The sequence below is a fragment of the Drosophila hydei genome, unplaced genomic scaffold (assembly GCF_003285905.1).
Source record: "Drosophila hydei strain 15085-1641.00,03,60 unplaced genomic scaffold, DhydRS2 tig00000290-arrow-arrow-pilon, whole genome shotgun sequence".
Taxonomy (NCBI): domain Eukaryota; kingdom Metazoa; phylum Arthropoda; class Insecta; order Diptera; family Drosophilidae; genus Drosophila; species Drosophila hydei.
In genome coordinates, this window is record NW_022045704.1 from 509,191 (window position 1) to 530,085 (window position 20,895).

General features: G+C 39.2%; 5 protein-coding genes across 8 annotated transcripts; 1 reads left to right on the top strand and 4 right to left on the bottom strand.

Annotated features, from left to right (window-relative positions):
- Positions 1-219: 219 nt before the first annotated feature.
- LOC111605495 (flocculation protein FLO11) lies at positions 220-4,160 on the bottom strand. 3 transcript variants are annotated; one of them, XM_023324043.2, is made up of 9 exons: positions 4,101-4,160; positions 2,589-2,692; positions 2,134-2,525; positions 1,613-2,032; positions 1,314-1,442; positions 876-1,185; positions 722-819; positions 523-652; positions 220-457 (listed from the first exon to the last, which is right to left on the bottom strand). In XM_023324043.2, exons 2-9 carry the CDS (start codon positions 2,674-2,676, stop codon positions 339-341), a joined length of 1,686 nt encoding a protein of 561 aa, XP_023179811.2. In that variant the 5' UTR covers positions 2,677-2,692; positions 4,101-4,160; the 3' UTR covers positions 220-338. The 3 variants fall into 3 exon arrangements, with proteins under 3 accessions (XP_023179811.2, XP_023179812.2, XP_023179813.2); XM_023324044.2 differs by having other exon boundaries at positions 1,613-1,999; positions 4,101-4,159; XM_023324045.2 differs by lacking the exon at positions 1,613-2,032 and having other exon boundaries at positions 221-457; positions 4,101-4,158.
- Positions 4,161-4,377: 217 nt separating this feature from the next.
- On the bottom strand, positions 4,378-4,873 carry LOC111605478 (28S ribosomal protein S21, mitochondrial). The gene is made up of 2 exons (XM_023324012.1): positions 4,578-4,873; positions 4,378-4,509 (listed from the first exon to the last, which is right to left on the bottom strand). Exons 1-2 carry the CDS (start codon positions 4,722-4,724, stop codon positions 4,393-4,395), a joined length of 264 nt encoding a protein of 87 aa, XP_023179780.1. The 5' UTR covers positions 4,725-4,873; the 3' UTR covers positions 4,378-4,392.
- A 94-nt stretch (positions 4,874-4,967) lies between these two features.
- On the top strand, positions 4,968-7,521 carry LOC111605477 (dnaJ homolog subfamily A member 4). The gene is made up of 3 exons (XM_023324010.2): positions 4,968-5,152; positions 6,045-7,178; positions 7,255-7,521. The coding sequence occupies exons 2-3, from the start codon at positions 6,078-6,080 to the stop codon at positions 7,363-7,365; spliced, it is 1,212 nt and encodes a 403-aa protein (XP_023179778.1). The 5' UTR covers positions 4,968-5,152; positions 6,045-6,077; the 3' UTR covers positions 7,366-7,521.
- Positions 7,522-8,544: 1,023 nt separating this feature from the next.
- LOC111605479 (WD repeat-containing protein 36) lies at positions 8,545-11,794 on the bottom strand. The gene is made up of 4 exons (XM_023324013.2): positions 11,778-11,794; positions 10,340-11,603; positions 9,839-10,276; positions 8,545-9,773 (listed from the first exon to the last, which is right to left on the bottom strand). The coding sequence occupies exons 2-4, from the start codon at positions 11,502-11,504 to the stop codon at positions 8,605-8,607; spliced, it is 2,772 nt and encodes a 923-aa protein (XP_023179781.2). The 5' UTR covers positions 11,505-11,603; positions 11,778-11,794; the 3' UTR covers positions 8,545-8,604.
- A 632-nt stretch (positions 11,795-12,426) lies between these two features.
- LOC111605513 (neuropeptide CCHamide-2) lies at positions 12,427-19,537 on the bottom strand. Of its 2 annotated transcripts, none has more exons than XM_023324071.2 (4): positions 19,381-19,537; positions 15,047-15,127; positions 12,678-12,913; positions 12,427-12,619 (listed from the first exon to the last, which is right to left on the bottom strand). In XM_023324071.2, exons 2-4 carry the CDS (start codon positions 15,120-15,122, stop codon positions 12,512-12,514), a joined length of 420 nt encoding a protein of 139 aa, XP_023179839.1. In that variant the 5' UTR covers positions 15,123-15,127; positions 19,381-19,537; the 3' UTR covers positions 12,427-12,511. The 2 variants fall into 2 exon arrangements, with proteins under 2 accessions (XP_023179839.1, XP_023179838.1); XM_023324070.2 differs by lacking the exon at positions 19,381-19,537 and adding an exon at positions 15,734-15,807.
- Positions 19,538-20,895: the final 1,358 nt, after the last annotated feature.

The window sequence follows — 20,895 nt, forward strand, 5'->3', positions numbered from 1 at the left end:
CGTTTCTTTATCTCGCACTTTCTAGCCAGCCAAAAATATCACGAGAGTTTTTGCTATGATAAGAACTAAATTATAAGCCTTTCGATATTTGACATTTTTGCTTGCTTTTGTATAATATATAGAAAGAAAAATGTTGGACCAATTCCGAGAGAGCGCATTTCTGTCTATGTCTAACAACTTTTGGAACAGAATAATTATGTATATATATATATATATATATATATATATGATCTGTTGTGTATATGCTAATAACTTAGTTAATATTTCTTTCAGATAGATTATTTACTGTATATATATTTATATACTTTCTGATAACTTTTCGAGCTGCTCTCGTTGTTCTATTTGCTGGCGCTATGCATTGGAAATCTGAAAAATGGATTGGCCAAGTTAACGCGTGCAGCGGGCAACAGCTCGGGATGTTCGGTTAGAGTATCGGACAGTGCAGTAAGCAGAACTCCTGAAAGCAAAGAGAAAGCCAATGATAAGTCATATTTTACTTGATAATATTCAATGTCCACTCACTTAGCACTTTCTTCTGCAAGTCAACAGGTATGATGCCCAAATTGCCCTCGTGCTCTAGGAATTCGGTTAGCTTCTGCAGCTCCTGCTGTGCCTCATCGGAGCCATGGGCCAGCGACTGAGCAAACATTACCTAAAGAATAAATGTTGCAATGTACTCTCTCCCTCCCTCTCTCTTCATAGTTCATTATAGCCTACTTACCTTGGCCAACTTATAGAGTATTTCCTCTAAGCTGTACTCGTTGTACAAGTACTCAACGATCTTAGCACGTCCCATGGTTTCATCATAATCCGTTAGATCTGTCATACACATATTTATTAGCTTTGGTATGACACTTTATTAACTTCTAACCCACCTTGCGGAGTCTCACTCTCTAGCGCCTTCAGCTTGTTCCAGAAGGTGAAGCTGTCCAGGGACTTGCCACGGCCTATTTCGGGAGTAACAGCCTCTGCATCGGCATCCAGGTGCATAAATGGTTTCTCTGTAGTGGTGCTCGTGGTGGTTGTTGTTGTTGTCGACGTGGTGGTCGAGCTGGGCAAAGTATTGCGCTTCAAGTGGTTCTGTCGCAGCTCTTCGGGGAAAATGCGATTGGCATAGGAGCGCTGCAAGAACTCTATGCCTAGACGAATATCACGCAAAAACTTCAGAGCACCTTCGCGGGTAATCTGTGATCGAAGACATAAACATCAGTACGCAAATAGATATAGATATCCATATAACTATGGGCTGTCATTAGATCTTAGAAGAGAGATAGATGCATAGATAGACAGAAGGTTTAGTAAGAAAAACCCACCAAATTCTCATCGATCAATTCCTCGACTGCCCTGGCTACGCCTGTCTCATCGCCAGTCCAGAACACATACTGCGCCATATCGAAGGAAGAGTATTGGCCATTCGGATTGCGCAACAGACTCTGCGCGGTCTACAAGAAAGAGTTGAAATAGAGTCTGTGAGTAAAGCGAACTGAGCAGAAGCGGGAGTTGGGAGGTGGCGTGCAAGCAAGAGTGGGCGGATGTTGAGAATAGATCAATTTAGTTGGGTTAGCCAATTCGTTGCCGATCAGTGAAATGTTTACTGAGTTGTCATAAGAACCTTGGCCGTCATATGTGGCATGCCGGAGCGCCGCTCAGTTGTCTTGGCCACCGTCTCCAACTGATCGATCAGTATATCGCCGATGGTCTCCTTGTTAAGATCGTGATTATGATGCGCCGCGGACATTGCGTCAACGTCTGGCACAGCAGCTGCAGCTTCAGCTGTCTCTTCGGTATTCTCTGCTGGCTCCCCCGCCACATCCTCGCCAGCTTGCGCTGCGGCTTCTGTGGCAACCGTTGGCGTTGCAGTAGTAGTTGATGTTGTTGTCGTTGTTGTAGGCAATGCGGTTGTTGTTGTTGTTGTCGTCGTCGTCGTTGTGGTTGCGGGAGATGTTGGCAATACCTCAGGATTCTGGCCAAATGCTAGACGCGCTGCACCGTAGAAAGCCTGTTGGTTTTTGGGTGGTTTCGTGGATATACACTTGGATTTTCAAAAGACACATATTGGCTTGGTTTACAAGGGGCATACATACATACATATATAGCTATGGGACGGGACTTGGCAAGGCTATGGCTTTTTACCTTGGCATGTGCGCCCGGCTCATTGGCCGGCTTGGCCGCTGTTTTCGGCTCCTCCAGCTGTGAGCGCTCGCCCTCATCCTTAAAAGCAGCCGTTGTCGTAGTTGCTGATGTGCTGGTCGTGGTTGTGGTGGACATTGACATCAGTGGCGTGGCCACCTCCAGTTGACGCTCCAGGTCAGGCATCAGATGCTGCTGCTGTTGCTCCTTGCTGCCCGCCTCTGGTGGGGCAATTACTTTCTCAATGCTCTCCTTGGTGGTGGTTGTGGTGGTCCGTGCGGTGCTGCCATCATGCTGCCGCTTGCCCGCAACGGGCTGCTCCTGTCGCAGCTGATCCAGTTCCACGACATCGTCCTCGATTTGCGGAAAGGCCGCAGCGCTGCGCTTCAAAGGAGCTGCACAGATATACATATATATAGTATATAGTATATGTAGTGCATGCAGTGAGGCCTACTTACAGTAGAGATATGGCAAGAGCGCCGGATAGGCCTGAGCCAAGCTGCAGCTGGCAACCAGAACAACAGCCACGAATCGATTACCAAACATAATTTAATTTCGCAAGCTGCAAAGGACATTAGTGGAATCAATTTGATTAGCTGCCAAAAAAACTTGATTATGCATACAAATAAAACTTTATCTGTGTATGTGTAAAGAGAGTGAAGCACAAATACACGCACAGCAATGCAAATAAATAATGCTAAAAATAACACAAGAAATCGATAAAACAGCGGCAGTAAAAGCGTCCAAAGCAAAGCAAAGCACAACGAAAACACAAAAAAAAAATAAAAAAACAAAAAACAACAAGAAAGAAAAGTTTAATTTGGTAATGGCGAACATTAAATGCCCTTACAGGTAATAAAAACAAGACTGGGGTAAACTCGGTGAAATAAATTGTAAATGCAAAAGAAGCTCGATTAACTTCATTTACATATGTATATACATATCTTCCTTTCCTACAAAAAAGGTTTAATTAAAATAAAAAAAAAGAAAAAACCATATTAAAAGTTTAATTTAATTTAAATTTAAGTTCAATATAATAATAAAAAATGGATTGTGATACATAAAAAAAATATATATAAAAATATTTATGTATTAAATACATTCAAGTTTGAGAAAATAGTTTTCAAAACTGTACATAAATAAAAAAATTATTCACAAAAAAATAATTATAAGTAACAGCATTACAAGAATCTTAAGTAAATGACGATATAATGAAAAAGACAAGCTTTTGAAGACAGAATTAAGTTAAATTTCTTTTAAATAATTATTATATTATATTATTTATATAAATATATATTATAAAAGTAGTGTATAGTACAAGATAAAACTATAATACATAATTTTCGACTTATCCTATATGCCATCTCTTATCGAATCACAAAGCTCACAACACATTCAACATACTGATTGCAAGAGTATACAAGCAAGGGGCCACAACAACAAGCTCGGGTCTTGTCAATGGGAGAGCAGAACGGAACACGCCAACTTTGATGTTAAGCGAATTTTATGCTGTGGTCCCTAACTAAGCCACCCAACCAACTACACCCTCACTGTGTGCACACACAGAAACAAAGAAGGAGCACACTCACACACACACAAAGTAAATTGTAATAGATTGGCCACAAAAGCGAATTATCGATGCATTTGGGAGCACTTAGGCACGTTTTGAGCATTGCAAACCACTTTGTGTTGTAGATTGTATGGTTGAGTGGGGCTGCAGCAGCAGCAGTTAAAACCACAGCCAAAATTATGCTGCAAATGCAGCTCAAATCATCACACATACACTCTTCCATGTACACACAAACACGCAATAAGTCCATGCATAGAACGTTGCGCAAAAAACAATGAAAATATGGCAACGCTCAAAAGTGTGCTATAATAAATGGTTAACAACGCAATAGACATTTTGCAAACATAACTGTTATTATTACTACAATTGACACAAATTGAACAAACTTTTTCACTTTTACCTTTTGAAATGTATAATTCTGTAAAAACTCGTCCTAACCGCACGAACGCAGAGAAGACTCTGAGCCGAGCAACGAATTGCGAATTGTTTGGTTGCAAAAGAAATTGAAAGCTCGCTCTTGCCGCTAAAGCGCTTTAACACTATACCGCCAATTGGGCAATAAACTGCCCACTTTAAGGATAAAAGCTCAATTGAAAGCTTGAGAATTTATTCAAGCGCTTGTTCAAGTTTTTTTTTCTTAACAATGTTTTAAATTTATTGAAAAAACAATAGCATAAAATAAAGCATTTTCATTAATTGCAGCCTGGAAATGGATCTACACGATTCTTTCTCAGCACAAATTGAATTTTGCGATTCATGTCCTCATTGTAGATGGCTTTGCACTTTTCAAAATTAATACGACGACGCACCTGTAAAATGGCAGTTATTAGTTATATTTAAGAACATATATAAATATTTATATTGCTTGTGTACGCACCTGGTAAGGCTTCTCGTAGAAACGCGTGCGGCGAAACTGATCGAAGATTTCTTCCTTGCCGAGTATGCGGTTTAGAATTCGGCATGCTTCCTCCACGTTATTGTTGTGCACAAACACAGTGCGTGCTAAGAATTGAGCGTGTCTCATGTTTAATTCTAATTCAGAATTTATTTCATTAAATATTTCTGTTATTCCAGCCGAGTTAAATAATCAGGTCGCAGAAGACAGCTGTTCGGAGAAGTGTGACCGTATTTCTTATAGCCGAGCTGGGCTTGCCAGACTGCGCATTTATAACAGAGTTGCATTTGCCAAATCAACGAGTCGTTACTATGGCATTATTATTACATTTAAAGTATTGTAATACGTATCACCCCTAATATATTCTCGATCTTTCATACAACAAGCGTGGCGGATTCGTATAGCGATAGCAGGCTGCTGAAAAAGTATTCGAAATAGATTTAAAATTATAGTAAAAGTGTATTTCTTAAAGCGTACTGTAAAAACGGTATACATATATATATATATAACTATTAGAACAAATACTCGAATACTCCGTGGACTCCTGCTATAAAAAGGTAAGAACTACTAAGAAATGAACTAATTATTTCCGCAGACATTTGCATTATGTGTGTATTTGGCGATCAAGTTTTGCCCACTCTTTGTTAAGTAATCATAAATATAGTACAGATTTTTTATTTGCGACGCAGATAGTGAGTGCATTATGTTATGCTTGCTGCACTATTTTGCAAAATCGATTCTAGTCGGCAACGAAAGCTGAAATTTCTTTGTCTCTACCCCAATTAATATTCCTCTGACGCAGCGTCCTGCGCGGCACATGTTTTTAGCTTGTGAGCCCATACACACTCGTATTTCTGTATGTATGTCTGGGCATTGCAACTTGCACAATTGACAAGGGGTCTACGAAAATCGCACACAAATCAATAGAAAATTTTACAGCGTTTTCTTTTTTCATTTCGTTTTCTGCACGTTGCTTTCCACCTAGTCACTGTGTTGGTGTGCTTTTTTTCACATTATCATGCCGTTTGCTTTGTGTCGATGTTCGCACAGGGGCAACGGTTACGGCGACCAGGGCTGCACAGTGCTGACGAAATTTTTCTAGAAGTTTATGTACATTTATATATACATACAACGTATATATGTGTGCACGTGTGTGCGTGTGTATCTGCGTCAGAATGAGAGACAGTCAGTACGAAATACAGAGCAGAGCAGAGCAGAGTCAGCTGTGAGGCGTCGAATGTGGTATCCAAAACCGAACAAAAAAAAAGTAAATTGAAATAGAAAATTTCTAGAAAACGTGGTGCCCCGTTGTCGTTGGCATATCTGCTGACCTTCAAATTGCTTTTTTATTTTCGCATGCCGGAAATGCCATTTATAAGAATAAAAAACTAAAAATTTATAAATATCTGGCAACTCGAGTAATTGCAATGTAATTTTGTCTGCTTGCAGTAAAAGTTGAAAAGAAACAACTAAAAAGAAAAAATGGTTAAAGAAACGGGCTATTACGATCTGCTGGGAGTGAAGCCCAACGCAACCCCTGATGAGCTGAAGAAGGCCTACAGAAAATTGGCGCTCAAATACCATCCAGACAAGAATCCCAATGAGGGTGAGAAATTTAAAGCCATCTCGCAGGCGTACGAAGTGCTCTCCGATGCGGACAAGCGTCAAATATACGATGAGGGCGGTGAGGCGGCCATCAAGAAAGGTGGCGCTGATTCCGGTGATTTCCGCAATCCAATGGACTTCTTTGAGAAATTCTTTGGCGCCGGTTTTGGTGGTGGCGGCGGCGGTCGTCGCCGTGAGCGACGCGGCAAGGATGTAGTCCATCAGATGTCCGTTCAACTGGAAGAGCTGTACAATGGCGCAACACGCAAGCTGCAGCTGCAAAAGAATGTGATTTGTGACAAGTGCGAGGGACGCGGTGGTAAGAAGGGCAGCATCGAGAAGTGTGTACAGTGTCGCGGCAATGGTGTTGAGATTCGTGTGCAACAAATTGCGCCCGGAATTGTGCAACACAACGAGCAGGTGTGCCGAAAGTGTTCCGGCAGCGGTGAGACCATACAGGAGAAGGATCGCTGCAAGAACTGCAACGGACGCAAAACGGTGCGAGAGCGCAAGGTGTTGGAGGTTCACATCGAAAAAGGCATGCGGGATGGTCAGAAGATAGTATTTACAGGCGAGGGCGATCACGAGCCCGAATCTCAACCGGGTGATATCATAATATTGTTGGACGAAAAGGAGCACTCAACGTTTGTACATGCGAACACGGATCTGATGATGAAAATGCCGCTGCAGCTGGTTGAGGCGTTGTGTGGCTTCCAGCGCATCATCAAAACACTTGATGATCGCGATCTGCTTGTGGCAACGCAACCCGGTGAAGTTATTCGACACGAAATGACCAAATGCATTGCCGAGGAAGGTATGCCCATATTCAAGAATCCCATGGAGAAGGGCACTCTTATCATCCAATTTGAAGTTATATTCCCCGATGTGATCAATCCATCAGTTATACCGACGCTTAAGCAGTGCTTGCCACCGGCGCCAGAGATTGACATTCCAGTTGATGCGGAGCATACAGTTTTGGTAAGTCCAAAGACAATTCGAAGGGAATGAAGCAGCATCATTTGTTTATATTTTGTATTTTGTGATTGATTTGCAGGAGGACTTTGATCCCAAGCAACGTCGCCAGGAACACCAGCGCATGGCCTACGATGAGGACGAGGGTGGCTATCAATATGGACCTCGCGTTCAACAGTGCACATCCAGTTAAGCGGCCTACACTTAAAGCAAAATAACTAACACAAAACAAAAGTAAACAAAAACCATAAAACAAAAAATCAAGAAGAAGAAAACAAATGTCTGCATCCAATTCAAGGTGAATCTGGAGAATATCCGCTCGCTCCCGCGTTCCAACTGTAAACCTAAAGCAAATCGTCGATCTGAACTAATTGCTGCCCCTATGGCAATTGGCGCGTAAATATTCCAGCACCTGGCACTCCATCCGCATCGACTGGCATTTGCATTCATTGTAATATCCCAAACTAAAAAACACTCGCAAATAATTAACTGAAATTTACACACATATATACACTAAAAAGTACCCAAATTGAAGAACAAATTTCAAGTTATATATGGCTTAGGATCGGGGAGACGCTCTTCAGACTACGAGATATGCTAATTACGATATTTAGGTATAAAAACAACAAAACAAAACAAAAAATACTTATCAAAAATATTATGCACTACATTTTTAACGCGTGGTTCGAAAAACTATATATAAACATTGTTTTATTCCGTTTATGTTGAGTTGGATATATATGATATATGAGTTGACAATAGGAGCAGCCACCCCCATGAAATACGAAAATATAAATGAAACAAATTTTGAATCAAGTCGCCACTAGAACCGCATATTTAAAGACCGCGAACGATCGCGAACGCGTCTAGGAACAAGTTTAAGTTATTTAATTCCAGCCTAAATAATAAAGCGTTAGTTTAAACGGATATAATAAATAAAATAATTAATACACAATTTCAACTTAAAAATATTTATGCATTATTTCAATGGTACCGCACGATACGAAGCTAACGTCATATCTAAGTCACTTATCTTTCAGTCATTGGCTTTCCCGGAAGTCATATGATTCGTAGGTCTGACATTTGACTAAGAAATTTAAATAATGCAATTAAAGTGAATAAGTAGAACCGCATATTCAACATGTATCCACCTTTAGGCTCGGTAAGACCTATAGAATCATCAAATGCAATCAAAATTCTTAAGCGTTAGAACTTAAAACTACGAATTGGGAGATTTTTGAATCTATCCGAATATTGGACGCAGTTGTCATGAATCAGATTCATTTGGTGTCAATTTTCTAATGACATTTGAAGGGATAACATATAGACGTACGTTTCAGACAGGTATATGACAAATTTAAGAATTGATTTAATTTGTTACCAATTTATTTACAAACATATCGTAAAAAGTAACTTAAAATAATAGACCAAGTTAGCGAGCAAAGTTGCGCAATGCTGCGACGACACCAGTACCGTAGATCAATTTGCTCTCGAGGCGCTCCCAGGCCACTTGCTGAGACTGCCCAACGCTGCGCAGTGATTTTACCAGTTCTGGGGATTCACTTAGGCTAAGGCCATGGGAGCGCAAATAAACGCTTAGATAAGACTGGGCCAATTCAAAGTCTTGATTCGTGCCGAACATGTACTCGATGAGCTTGAGGAACTGCAGCATGGCTAGCCTAGTGCCTCCGGCATCGGGATGTAGTGATTTGATCTCAAAGTCCACCATTGACGGACCCAACTGGGTAATGTGCTGCACAACGGACTCGAAATCCTTGCTTGTGGCCGTTGCTTCCAGCAGCTTGCCAAAGGTGGTCAGATTGTTGAACGAAGAGACCTCGAGCACACGGGAGCCGTTGCTGGTCGTTGACGCATTAGCTACATCAAAGCGCAGTTCTAGGCCCGATACCGTGGGCAGGAAGAAAGGCGCCTGTTTCGGCGCTTTGGGCGGTGCCTTCGGCTTGTTACGCTGCTTGATCAGCTCCAGGTCGAGTAGATTCTGCCAGCGCGATGCCGCCAAACCAGACAGTGTGATGAGCTCGGGCGTTAGCTGTTTGGGCGTCTCATATTTGGCATCAATCTGTTCGCTCAGCTCCACATCATCAACTTCCAGCTCCTGCATGGCATCATCAAGATCCATGGCATCGCAAACATTAGCGGGCAAGCCCACATAAGGTGCCGGCTCATGAGGATCAATAGAACGCAACGAAATCTGATTGAACAGCGTCTTGTTGGCCCACAGGTAAATTCCTAACAAATTGCTATGGGCCGTGGCCAGGAAATCACCATTGGGCGACATGCTCAGCGAGATACAGGGCCGTTCTACTTTGAAGTGATCAATCATATAAGATGAGGGTATATCCCACACCTTTATGGTTGAGTCCATGGACGCTGTAATGAGCCAACGACTGTCCGGACTAAATGTCATATCGTTCAGCTTTGCCGAATGCCCAACAAATCTGCGTATCACCACACGCGTGTCCATATCAACCAAATAGACTTTAAACGTTTCCAGGCCAATGGCGACCATGGAGCTTTCGCGATGGTGCCGCATCAGAGCAACGCCATCCGCTAATCGCAGTACAGCAACTGGCTTCGGAGCTGCGTGAAAAATGGGTGAGGATAATGAATTTAAAGTGGGTTAAGAAGGGGTTGAGCACACTCACTAGTTCCTTTGAATGGCCAGAATTTAACCAGGCCCTGTGAGCAGCCTGAGACCACATACTGGTTCAAATTATCGCAGGCCAGGCCACGCACAGCTGCTTCATGGGCGGGTTGGGAGTCGCCGTAGCTTACGCGATGAAGGCCTGACTGGATGTTAAAGCGCTCCACATCGCCGCTGCTGTAGCCAATGATGACATAGTTGCCGCAATGCGTCGAAGTGATGGATGTGGTCTCCGCTTGGAAATCGATGCGATTCTTGTTGTAAAACTTTTTTGGCACCAGGCGATGGTCTCCCAAGCGGCTCTTGTGGAATGACCAGGTGGTGGTCTGTATAATGCCCGCGTGTATTGCAGCAATGTTGTCCCATTCCTTTTCGCGTGCCACATCCGAAGTGAACTCTAGAATTGGCGGCATGCTGTTCTTGTCGTACTCAAAGCGATCTGTGAAATATAAAATGGATTACGATTTGGCTGCGCAGACAATTCGAGTGCATCATAACGTACTCTTCTTCTTGGTCGCCTTGCTATTGTAGGTGGCTCGGCCCATGCTCTTGTTTAGCGACTCCGATATGGTGGAGAAGACCCGCAGTGTGCTATCCTCACCGGCAGATAAGATAGAGACACCACTGGCGCCATGATAGCGTATGAATAGTGGAGGCTTTGTGTGACCCTCTCGTATGCGTAACTGCCTTGCTCCACCGTCCGACATATCAAACACGAACAATTTCATTGAATTGTCCGGAGATGTGGTGAAGACGACAGGCTCGCTAGGCAAGCAGATGGCAGTTGTTACCTGTTTCTCGTGCGCCTGCAATTGACCTGCCAATTTGCGTTCCTCCAAGTTCCAGAAGGCCAAGTGACCATTGCCGCTGGCGGAAATCATAATGGGTGGGCCATCTGTGCGGAACGACAGCTGGGTGACCACGCCCCATTCCTGCTTGAAGGTAATCAGCACCGTATCAAATTTCAGATTCAAGACAATTATGGTGCCATCGCTATAGCCAACTCCAATCACATCCAATGCTGGCGCCGGCTCAATGGAACTGATTCGTTTCTCATGGTGGCTGAGGGTACATACAATGGTGTTCTTCTTAATGTTCAGAATCTTCAGCTGACCCTGCTGCGAGCCAAGCACAATTTTGTTCACATAGGTGGGCGGATGAGCCAGAGCTGTTATCAAGAACTCATCCTCATTGAAGGGCACATCCAGATAGACATCGTCGGTGGGTATGTTCCACACTTTGAGCACGTTGTTACGATCTACAGCAATTAGGTTTTGGCCAAACGGCAGCAGCAGATGTACATCATGTTTATGTCCCCGATACACATGTCGTATGTGCTTGCCCGCGCGCCACGCGTATATACACTTATTGCTTGCCGTATACGTATGTTGTCTGTCCATGGCCAATGCCGTAATCTCATCTGGATGCAGACCGCTGACATGCAGTAGACGCAAATGGCTGGCTGTGTACACCTGAAAGGAGCGCCCAATGCAGGTTATCAGCAGTGTGTCCCGCCGACGTTGCACATAGCGCGTCACTGCCGGCACCTGGTTGGTCACATAGCCGAGCGCGCGATTCCGACGGAATATCTGACTGCTCTCCTTTATTATTCCGCGTGGTGCTTTCTCCTCTTCTACCGTGCTGTCCTCTGCGCGCAGATGCGTCATTTTATATATTTTCAATTTGTATTGCTTTATATTTTAATGTTCAGCGATTTTCATGTTTACCCGCAACGACTGAGCACGTGTGTTCCAATGTTTCCAAATCTGAAAGCAATGCATTTCAAACTGTAAATCCATGTAATCATAACAGAACAAAACACTTAAGCTGTAGTGCTGTTAATTTAAAAATTGCCGTTAAGATCGGAAATCTAAACTATAAACTGAACTGATTAAATTTTTAAATAAATCTTAATAAATTAATCTGTTTATAATTGATACATTTTAGCCCAAACTCATTTTTTATATTCCACACACTAATTCCCGGTCAATTACTCAACTTGCACTATTACATACCCAATCTGTTACCTGTTAAGCAGCCGTTGCGGCTATCGATAACAAATGATGGCAAACAATCGAAGTGCTCGTTAAACTTAACCGCCTGAATGCCTAGAAACTAAATTGAAAATTATTTTTTTTTATTAATTTTGATTTTATTAAATAACCATATACTTGTAAACATATATACAATAAAAGCTCTTGTGATAATTTTTGTGTATTTTTTAAATTGCATTTTTAATTATATATATTTTTTTTCGATTATATTATATTAAATTGATAATTAGTTAAATTATAAACTACAGATATATATGTATATATATAGTCTTTTGCTTGTTACACACATAAAGTTAATAACAATTTTGATTAAAGCAATAAAAACACTTTGCTATTTTAGCCATTCATCTTGTATTTTATTCAAAACGTTTCATCTTTTTTTTTTGGTTTTTTTTTTTTCAATATATACACTGAAATTTTTACCAGCCCTTAAAAACTTCAGTTAAATTTTGTTTTTTTACAACTTTTACAGCTTATGCAAATAGCAAGAAATCGAGAATTGCGCTATGTGTAGACATCTATGAAACAATTTTAATAAACATTCAGTAAGTAATTTGTTGTTGTTGATGTAGTTATTGTTGTTCTGAAAAGTGCTTCATTTGGTTGAATTGTCATTGAGCTTAGTTAAGCGCATTTAGCGCTATTTCCCGGTTAAAACTTTCACTAGAGCTCGAGAGCGGATAATCCAGCTCAGCTAGACGAGGCACAGGTCGATGCGGACGATTAAACTGCAAGAAAACATATTATGCACAAGTTAATTATTTTATTGATTAGGCTTCAACATACCCAGGATTTCATTATTTTGTACAGGACTTGGCGGGATGGATAGTCGTCGAATTCAGCTTCGGGTGGCTGTTCATTTGGCGCCAGCATCGGCAGCAAGCCATTCGGACGCACAAACTCTTGATCGAGGCCAGCGGCATTGGCATTGGCATTGGCGGCTGCTGCACCGTTGCCGGTTGCACTCAAGGAGCGCTTCCCATGTCCGCCGTAACAGACGTGCCCATAGGCCTGACAGCCCTCTGTGAAATGTAAAATCGTAAAATCAGAAAATGGCAAAATCGCAAAATGAATTAGTCGCCATCTACTTGGCTAGCAGATTGCAAATGCTTCCAGCCACAGCTGTAATCGATATAACGCCCACGCACACACACGCACCATACATGCTCCAGCACACAAACAAAAACCAGTTAGAGTGCTCGACTGGCATATACCCTAAGATTAGCGCATAGATAATGATGTATTTTTCTTTGTTTACGCTAATCTTAGGGCACGAATGCCAGCTCCTAACGAGATTCTATTTATAGGGACAGGTAGATAGAGATACCTAGATCAAGATCAGATTATATAAACATATATTTATATTTATTTTTAAACATATATTTATATGCATATGTATGGTCGTCTTCATATGTCCGCCTTGGTTCAACTGCTATAACTTTACACACGCTCATCATACCCTTTGCACCCACCTGAAATTGGTCTAGGGTATACGAAGTTATTAACTGCGACTAGCTAGTAAAGTTTAAACCGTTTGGGCAATTCCCCAACGTAGGAAGGCCGCAAACTTTGTGCCCTACTGCTAATGCAGCAGTAGCAGACCTTGTGAGTCCCCAATAACTGGGAGATTGGAAATCTTTAATCGCTCGCCAATGCTCTAGAGAGACAATGTTTGATAAGCATTTGACCTTATGCGATATTTTAAACGAAACAATGTTTTTTTTTACTTTCATTTCATTCGTTTTTTGTTTGTCTGCGTTTGTTTTCGTCTGTTGACTCGTCGTTGCTATTTTTGAGTTTCCGCTCGCACACAGCAAAGCAGCTTCACATGGGAGTTTAACCTCTGTTCCTGTCATTTGAACGGAATGTTCCGTTTATTTTTTCGTCTATTGGGATAGCATTAACAACATATTGTTAACACACATTAAATGCCATTTGGCTAATCTAAGACACATTCAATATAAAAGTTTTTAATGGCCAAACAAATGCGTAGGCAAGGCCTACGCGAGAAGTACTTAAATTCGGTTCGAGTAGAGCTAGTTGTAAAAATTTAAATTTACATAATTTTTATTAAATGTAAATATTAAAAATAAAGCTAAGAAATCGTCATTAAAGAGCTGGGAAATAGGTTAGAAAAACAGTAGAAAACAAATGCAAAAACAAATCTATAATTTAAGCTTGTATGCTATAAAGGTAGCTTCAATTATTTTTGAAGGTAATAAACAATTGTTAAATTAATTAAAATAATTATAAAAATGTGTATCTTGTAATTTAAAAATATTATTAATACATTTTTTTGTTCAATATTTTTAAACAAATTTGAAATTGAATCTGGATTTAGACAAACGTGCGAGAGGCATAATTAGATATTTTAATAGTAATCGATGTAAGCTTATTGTGACTCATATATATTTTTAAGGTGTTTATTAACTAATACTAATTTTATATAAATTCAATTTTCCAAATTGTCTAACGTTCTATACCAATATTATTTAGAGTTTCCAGCTGCTGAACATGTGATTTGAAATAAGTTTTTGAGTTAAGTTAATGGAATATTATTTTTTACACTTAAAAAAATAAGGTATCTATTACTTTAGAAGGCTATAAACAGCTATTATATCTATAAAGTTATGAATCTCTACCCAATACTTGATTATTTCTTATTGCATTGAAATATATTGGAAATTCTACTCTCACTTTTGCTAAATTATGAAAATATCTGCGCATAATGAATGAGAGCGCAGAACATGTTGCAGGTGAATGGCAATTGCACTACTAGCTGTCCGTATGCCTTACCGATACCCACCCGCCAATCTTCCACAATTTGATGAGGCGGCAGCTGCATAAACAAAGCCACAAAGGAGCAATATCAACGGCAACGACGATGTCAACGTGAGGACGAAGAAGCTGCTGTTTGTTTTCTGTTAAAGTTAAACTGTAACAATTGCAGCTGCCAGCCATAACCAGAGTGTGGGTGAATGTGTGGACAGGTGTGTGCGTGTGTGTAAGGACTTCCGCCTGTCAGGCATTTATAGGTTTGTTGTTTGCGCTTAAATTCAATGCGTATTGCCATAAGAAGAACTAAAGTGGCAGGTGCCAAGGCGAATACCTTAGCCAATATTTTCAAGGAATCTATAAAGATAAATAATACTCACTTTTAGCCTGGCTCTGTTGGGCGGCCAGAACGACGGTGCAGATGACAACCAGCAGCAGTGAAATTGTGGATTTCATATTAACTACAAAAGAGAGAGCAAGAGGGAGAGATTGTGTGAGAAAGAATAAGAGTGAGACAGAGAGAAAGGCAGAGAGAGAGATAGCAATACAATACAAACATCAATTAAAACACTTAGATTTGGTTAAAGGTGGGTAAGTGGGAGTGACGTGCGCCCACCTGTTGATGCCACTGACAATGGGCTGCAGGGCCTGCGGATATGCCGCACTAATTAGAAACGCACGGCACACAGTCCAAAGCACACACACACACACCGGCACACACCAACACGCACACAGACACAAGTCACATGCATTTACTAAGTAGTTAATCCGGGGCACAAAAACTTTTGAACTTTGATTTATGTTTCACCCACATACAGGCAATTAGTGTGCGTGTGTGTGTGTGTGACAACTTAAGCAAATGTGCGTTTATTACGTGATTTGAATGTCTGACAAAGCCAAGTCATTTAGATTTCGCACGATTTTCATATACGTGTGTGGAAAACCTTTTACAATGAATTTTGAAGCACTCGCCATCAATCATACGACATGTGGGCACAGCAAATATTTCTATTTCTAATATAACTAAGATGCAGCAAGTCGCGTGTCGACGCGTGCTGAAGACTCACCTTAGTTCGCACTGATTAGATGATATTAAAATATATTTATTGAAATTTAATTGCTATATTATATGTTATATATGTATATATTTGGAATATATGTATTTTAATGTGTATATTTGTTGCTTTGGAACTTTGTACGTTTTCATATAATAATCACAGATAAAGTTGGGGTTTTTACAGAATTTCTATTGAATTAATATACGATTCGATTAGTTTTATTGGCAAAACAGCATTCAACTAAGTTAATAGCAGCTGCTAGCGGTATTTCGTTCACGTTTTCACATTTTCAAGCGCTGCCCGGCGACTGCTCAGTCGTTCAGTTGTGGCTTTATAATCCAATTTTTATATATTCATGTATATATATAGCTCGACTCGCTGGCTATTGATAAGGCACAAAATGCGTCGCTTTAATCGCAATTAAAAATCATGTCAGACTTTGCAGACTTGCCAGCTCACAATCTCTCAAGATGGGGTTTATTTTCGAAATGTATTAAATTTAAACATTCACAGCAGATACGTGCGTGTGTGCGTCTGAGTATATATGTGTGTGCAGTAAAAATCAACAGCAACTCCCACCCACGACATGGTGGAAAAACAATAATATTATTGTTATTACTTTGTTTATCAATCTGTCATATGTCAACCAGCAAATGGGACGCGGCAAATGAGGGAGCTGTAGTCGGCGCCTGCCGCCATTGGCTTATCAATTTTCCCAGACTCGATTGTCAGCTAATAACGATTTAATGACCTGCTGCTGCCGCACTGTCAAAAGTACATATAATATCCGTTGCTCTGGCCAATATAAATCAATTTCGACAAAACTTTCCACACACAGGTGCTGAATCAATACATTCGCCTGCCCAGCGCGTTTAGCATCTGCCCAAAGGCAAAGTTCAGCCGCATCGTCGAGGCTTATTGTGTGTTCCGTGTGAAATTTGTCCTAATCAGCAGCTAACTGATAATTTATGCATATATATATATATATATATATATATATATATATATATATATATATATATATATATTTATATAGTATATATTTGTTATTAAGATCCGCGCAGCTTTTAAAAGCGTGCCTTCGGCATGTCGTTACGGTAGCTTAAAGGCCTGCCTTCTAAGCTGCCGCGCATCGCGTTCTATTTAGTTCTGACCGAGCTGATAGGCGAACTAGGAGCAAACTAATCAACGAGCTGATAAGAAAAAATAAAATAAACTCGTTCTCGACATAAAAGATGAGCACGATAAGAAAAACTACAAGCTAGTTAATTATATGCCCTTTCAAACTATTTGCGCTTTTTTTGCTATCAAAGCTTTTGCGGCTTGCAACTCAGAAACTGTACAGACTTACATCGACCTGAAATTGCACTCTATAAACTTAATTGTAAGAGAAATAACTATATACTCTTAAATATCTATTCCTTTTTTAACCCTTAGGTAATACAAAAATGCAGACTTTAGATATAGCACACAGCAAGCCTCAAAAAAAGCAAGTCTAAAATGTAATATTTAAATAGGTAAGGTATTCTGTAGCCCAATAAACTTTACTATTGCTCATAATATTATCATTTTACTCTAACTTTATATTTATTTCTTTCTTATTTTAGCGTCTTCTGTGTTCTGCCGATTTTACTGCTCTTTTTATATTTGTTATGCTCACTCAACAAGTGCTAAAGAGTATATTGGTTTAGTGGCATCATGTCCATTCCACTCATTTAATCATTCTTACTTGTCTTTGATATTTGACTTCATTAATATTGTAATAAAATAACAATTTGATTTTTTTTTCAAATGGAAAATTATTATCCCTAAATAAAATTAACTGACTGTCAGATAACTCATATTTCATGGAATCACATTTCTTTAAAAAAATTTTTATAGTACAAATTTTACTGGTTAGCAATTACCAAAAAAGCTTAAAGCCATTTAAAGACATTTTTTGTATACGCTTAGAATTGAATTTCTTTAAGAGAATGTGACACGCATTTTAATTTGCGAATGTGGGCCGAGCAGATAAATAAAAAGATATGCTGTAGAAGCACTTATTTGTTTTGGTTCTTTAACATATATGTGTATAAGCTATGTAATATATATACTTAAGACTAGCTTTAATTTTCATTTTAAAAAAATGGTTCATGAACTGGGTTTAAGCTAAAGATATTTTGATGACCCAATAGTCACTTTAGAGAGACAATTAAAAAGCTGTAGATACTCTATCAAATTTTTAATGTACTAAGATACTCTTTTAGGAGCTTGTAGATACTTTAACCTGCTTGTCTTATATATGAGAAATCAGATAGCCTTGTGATTTAGTTTCTATAAACTTTGCCAAGATTTGGCAGTACCTGAGAGATCAGCTAGGCATATTCTTAAGACAATTTATTAACTTGGGGCTGAGAAGTCATCTAAGGAAGTCAGTTGGGGATATTCTTGAGATACTTTTGTATGAGTTTCGATTTACTATAACAAGAAATCTCGGGATATTCCTAATATATTTTTATTGCAACTTGTAGATACTTAGGCAAGTTTTAAGTGTACTTGAGAGACCATCTAGGGAACTTTTAATTTATAACTTGTAGATACTTTGACCAGTTTTGATTGAATGAGAGATCTGTTTGAGATTTTATTGTAGATACTTTTGAAAGTTTCGCGTATATCTTAGATATTAACAGATGTTGTTAAGACTCTTCTGAGTACTCTAGCATGTTTTGGGTGTAACTGAGGAATGAGCTGATATACTTAAGATATTTTAAGATCTCATAAAGTCAGTGTTAAGAATCCTTAAATTTCTTAAACTTGAGCTGAATCAACTTAATCTATAAAATTCTATATTTTAGGTTCCTTGAAATTTCTTTATTTTAATAAAAAGCTTAGAAATCGATAAAGTGCAGGAAAATGTTTGCTAGAATCTAGCCAATTCTTGATGCTCATAAAATTACAAAATTACGTTTGCCTTGAACAAATTTACTCTGCCAAGTGCATATGCTTATATATAATATATATACATATATATATATATATATATATATATATATATATACAAAATATAACTCTATACAAAGCAAACAAATTGTAGAGCATAAATCGAGTTAAACTGTTTGCAGCCAGGGCGCAGAGCGGTTGTAGCAAAAGGTACATCAAATTATAGTGAGCTCTTTAGGCACTCGAGTAGTCTTCATTTATGCAGCTGTTCGGCAGAAGCTGTTTGCCTTTTTAGTTGAATGTTGCGTTAAGCAAATGGAGGGCCACGTTTATAAACTTTGAACTTTTGCTGGCGAATGCAGCCCGTGGCGCCTTATAAAAAATTAATCAAAGCTGCCAGGCTGGAGAAGTTAAGCGCTGCAGCAGCAGCCAACAAGTAACATCAAATGCCCACTAATCTAATTTGAATCAATTAAGATTGAACAAATAAACATGCCCACAAAATATGACCAAGGGGTCAATTCAAATTTGTGTGCGTGAGTTGTGAAGATTCCTCTGGCACTTTAAGGCTTAAAATTAGGAGTAATACGAGAAGCAAGCGAAATATAAATTATAAATTATATATATAAATATATAAATATATATTTGTGTTTTATCTAATTTTATAATATATTTTAAATATTAACATTTATTTTTTACGTATATATATATACATTTTTTACAATTATACTTACGAGTTTTTTTAGTTATTTTTACTTTTAACTTTTGAGTACAAAGTTGTACTTCACACAAAATCTATTTTTCTACTAACACAGAGTTGCCAACTAGTTTTATTTTCGATTTAATTAATTTGCAATCTGACTGGCTTGCAAAAGAATTATTAACAGTTAATTTTTGACTCTTTTGTTCTTGGTTTTAGCGCGTTTCTTGGTGTTGATGTCGCTCGACTGAAAGCCAAAATTCGTTTGATGCCGTTAGGAGCAAGCGGCTCTGCTTTATACCGCAGGACGAGTACCAAGTCTGTGTGCGTGTGCGTGAGTGTGGGTGTAGCTGTAGCTGTGTCGCAGCCAATCAGATGCGCGCGCTTAGCCGAATGACACACGAAGCGTTGCCAACCGCCGCCTGGCTGTATGCAATGGCTTTTGGGCCACTGGCTTTGCGTGGGCGCTGCAACAATTTGAACGCCCAAAAATAAAATCTAATGCCACAGGCATGCCCCGTGATAGGGACTAAAGAGCAGCCGCGTTGCGTCTATGTCAAATTAGAAATGTGCACAGATTTATATATATATTTATGTGATAGATATATGATATATATATATACATGAATGACGTCTACGCCGCGGTCAACTGTCTTAAGTTTGCTCTGCTGCTGCTGAGTGGGTTGTCTTCATATTAATTAAATTGAATCGCCTTTGATTCACTTTACATTTACAGCAACCTTTCAATGCATGCCTATATTCATATATATATATATATTAGTTAGTTTGACTTGTTTACAACAATTATTTTCAATTGTTGCTAAAGCCAAACAGCTTATCGCATCTAGAAAAATTACGTCGATAAGCAGCTGTTGCCGTTGTTGTAGGTGTTGCCCCCAAACACAACGCAGATCAAAATATTTGACATCAAACAGTAGCTGCTGCTACGCCCCTGCATATATAGCTCTATCAATTTCCAAACTATCTACACATATAAAATGCCTTATTGTGCATTTCCGTAGGGCTGCCTCAGTTGCTAATAAACAAATCTAAGCGAATATTAATTATATACATACATATTTATTGGGTACAGGAGCACGTCATAATAATTTGACATTATTTGATTCTGAGTTTCTCCATAACTCGAGAGATAACTGAGCCCTCGATCATAACGATCGAGCAATATTCTAGAAATCTTTCTGTGAATGCTTTCGCAACAGGAACAAATTTAAAAACCATTTACAAAACACTCATAATTAAAAGAAATTCTAAAAAAAAAACTAAAACTAAATAATATTCATAAAATTAATTGATATTTCATAGAAATTCAAAAAATCGAAGAAAATAGCCAAGACTGATATAAAAATAATAATCATAATAAGAAATGCTGGAATTACAATATTATTTTAGAATATCAACCTTACTTTCGTCTAACTTCGATGTGGCTTGGAACATTCATAACTTCCAAAGGTTATCAATATATATTTTACTTTAAATAAGTCTCCACTTTCATATACACATACAAATTTTAAGGCCACAATTTTTATAG